This window comes from Oratosquilla oratoria, chromosome 18, assembly GCF_046742065.1.
Source record: "Oratosquilla oratoria isolate Oo_2021 chromosome 18, ASM4674206v1, whole genome shotgun sequence".
Taxonomy (NCBI): Eukaryota; Metazoa; Arthropoda; class Malacostraca; order Stomatopoda; family Squillidae; genus Oratosquilla; species Oratosquilla oratoria.
The window spans coordinates 39,621,054-39,624,191 of record NC_134794.1 but is presented as its reverse complement, the minus strand read 5'-3'; the positions used below and the strand labels follow the sequence as shown (position 1 = coordinate 39,624,191).

Below are 3,138 nucleotides of genomic sequence, written 5' to 3'. Positions count from 1 at the left end.
TCATATATTCAATACTTTTCAAGCAGTGTAACACAAAATAGCAGTTAGATTATATATTTACCTGTCTAATAGAGCATAAAATGGGTGCTTCTTCTCGCAATATCTTAAGAAAGCGATATTTAAATGACAACTGTCTCACTCCTGCACGCATGTCCTTTTAAAAATACTAACTATGGTTGATGGGAAGGTTTTTCAAGCACTAACGAACACACCACCAACATCATCATGCTATATCTACAAACCAAGGACAAATCCATCAGCCGTAATCAACTTGAAGGAAATGCGAGAAAAATATATGGGCGAAAATGGGTCGTTACAATCCTTAGATTTCTGATCAACTATTTGGACAATCCAACTACTGTGCGACGCCACACCACTACTCGACCTTGGGCGCTCTCCAACGCACTCCTCGACAGCTTTCAGAGTTTCGCGTCTCAAAGTGTCCCATAGTTCTTCAGGGTCCTCGAGAGAGCCAAGTGCTTCAAACCGATTAGAGATTGCTATCGCATACTCCAGAGCACACGCACCATCCCTCAGTTTCTTTAGTTGGAATCCAAGTGGGTTACATCTCGGTATTCTCCTGGATTTGATACGCGATCTAAGTGTTGCGACCACAACTCTATGATCGGTCCCAAAGGATTCAGCACTTCGATAAACACTGAAGTTCTGTAGGATCTTCCAATAAGCGCTGACAAGTGTGTGATCGATCTCCTTCGCCATTCCTCTGGCATTACTATACCATGCCCATCGGTGTGGCTCTCGCCCCTGGAACCAAGAACCGCCAATCCTCAGCCTTCTAGACTTTGTAAAGTTCGAAAGGAGAGAACTGTTGATGTTACCGCTTCCATAACCATGGGGACCAGTATATCATAGCCAGTTCTAACGGTGCCAGTAACCGCACTGAAGTCCCCCAAAACAATAAGTGTGTCTTAGTCGATACTATCTATTTTCTATTCATTTATCTATTAATGCATTTAATTTTTACGTTTTAATGTATATTTACTTTTTATTGTACTAATACATTTATCAGTCGACGCAGTACTTGTTCTACCTGTAGTTCAAGAATTTATGACTTTTATGCCTTGAATTGTGCCAACATTGACTGTAATTAGTTCTTTGTCCATTTTTCTTATCTTAATTTTGGTTTTGATACTTATAGTAACGGTGCCGGCCGCTTCGGCCCTCTTCGCGAGTGCCTGGGACGTTGTAGTATTAGTAGTAGTAGTTCAGGTTGTTCGAGGGACCTGTCCCCTATTGGCATCGTTGTTTGGGTGGTACTGGCGATGAGGGAGTACCGCGGAGATGAAGCCACCCGGAACGGAAGGGAGTTCCTGGAGATAGTAGCCTCTAAGTACTTGACCAGCCTCGGGGTGGCATATAGGGGAATAAAATCACCTGACGGCAGCTGTGATATGAGGAAAAGGGCCACCCAGACTCATCGTTTCCACACCTTGTTACGCGTCCTTTGTCACTCAACGCCGTTTCATTACGATACGGTGTTTTGTTCGTGTGTGTGTGTGTGTGTGTGTGTGTGTGTGTGTGTGTGTGTGTGTGTGTGTGTGTGTGTGTGTGTGTGTGTGTGTGTGTGTGTGTGTGTGTGTGTGTGAGTCGTGTGTGTGTGTGTGTGTGTGTGTGTGTGTGTGTGTGTGTGTGTGTGTGTGTGTGTGTGTGTGTGTGTGTGTGTGTGTGTGTGTGTGTGTGTGTGTGTGTGTGTGTGTGTGTGTGAGTGTGTGTGTGTGTGTGTGGTGTGTGTGTGTGTCTTGGTTGTGTGTCGTGACTTTGGACCTCGTAGGTCCGATCTATGGGTAATGCTATGACCTTGCACACACACACACCCCCAACTCCCCGCCCACGAGAGTTGAAGTAACACCCCTCAGCGCTGCGATACTGATATTATTTCAGATGTGTGTGTGTGTGTGTGTCTGTGTGTGTGTGTGTGTGTGTGTGTGTGTGTGTATGTGTGTGTGTGTGTGTGTGTGTGTGTGTGTGTGTGTGTGTGTGTGTGTGTGTGTGTGTGTGTGTGTGTGTGTGTGTGTGTGTGTGTGTGTGTGAGTCGTGTATGTGTGTGTGTGTGTGTTTGTGTGTGTGTGTGTGTGTGTGTGTGTGTGTGTGTGTGCGTGTGCGCGGGTGTGTGTGTGTGTGTGTGTGTGTGTGTGTGTGTGTGTGTGTGTGTGTGTGTGTGTGTGTGTGTGTGTGTGTGTGTGTGTGTGTGTGTGCGTGCGTGCGTGCGTGCGTGCGTGCGTGCGTGCGTGCCCGGCTGCAAATAGACGAAAACATTCTACCACCATATATTTAATTTTCCCAATGGTTTCTGCGAAGCATGTATACGTGTGAGTATGTATGCATGCACTTGTACATTTATGAATGTATGTATTTGTGTATATGGTGAATGGGTGATTTAATATTCACATAAACCATAGATGCTGGTTCATTAGTACAAAATAAAAAGGTCAGCCTTTAAAAGAACGTTCTTTTTCACTTCTTACACTAATAGAAAACGGCCAATCTACAGTAACGTGATCTTAAGAGGATAACGAAATAAATAGTAAAAAAAATAGTATCGTATTATCTTTGGCTTAGATAAGATACTATTTTTCTACACTAACTCATCATACAGTAAGTGTTATTCTTGCTCTATAATATGTCTTTTTTAAGCATTTGTCTTCGCTTCCAAACCCAACCTCAGGAAACGCAGCGATGTACTGGTCAGATGTGGGGTTAATGTCTTGGAGTCAAAACAAGAGGTAACCTATCTTGGAATACCCTTAGATCAATCCCTCTCAGGGAATGCTATAACAGATAAGATTGTTTCCAAGTGTTCACATAAAGTCAAATTTTTTGACCGGAAAGGCAGAAATTTTGATCTGGAAACAAAGAAGCTTCTGGTCTCAGCCTTATTACAACATCATTTTGATTACGCTTGTAGCTCTTGGTACAGTAGTCTGAGCAGAAAAAACCAGTCCCGGCTACGGGTTACACAAAATAAGATAATTAGATTCATATTAAACCTACCTCAACGTAGTCATATTGGTATTGAAGAATTTAGCAAGGTAGGAATGTTACCTGTAAAATATCGTGTCCAGCAGCTGAAACTAAACCAGGTTTACAATGTCATTCATAATTCTGCTCCCTCATATG

The 3,138-nt window shown here is 43.2% G+C and overlaps 1 protein-coding gene across 1 annotated transcript; it reads right to left on the bottom strand.

Moving 5' to 3' along the window:
- Positions 1 to 234: 234 nt before the first annotated feature.
- Positions 235 to 1,439, bottom strand: LOC143034841 (uncharacterized). The gene is made up of 2 exons (XM_076201184.1): positions 1,396 to 1,439; positions 235 to 841 (listed from the first exon to the last, which is right to left on the bottom strand). Exons 1-2 carry the CDS (start codon positions 1,437 to 1,439, stop codon positions 235 to 237), a joined length of 651 nt encoding a protein of 216 aa, XP_076057299.1.
- Positions 1,440 to 3,138: the final 1,699 nt, after the last annotated feature.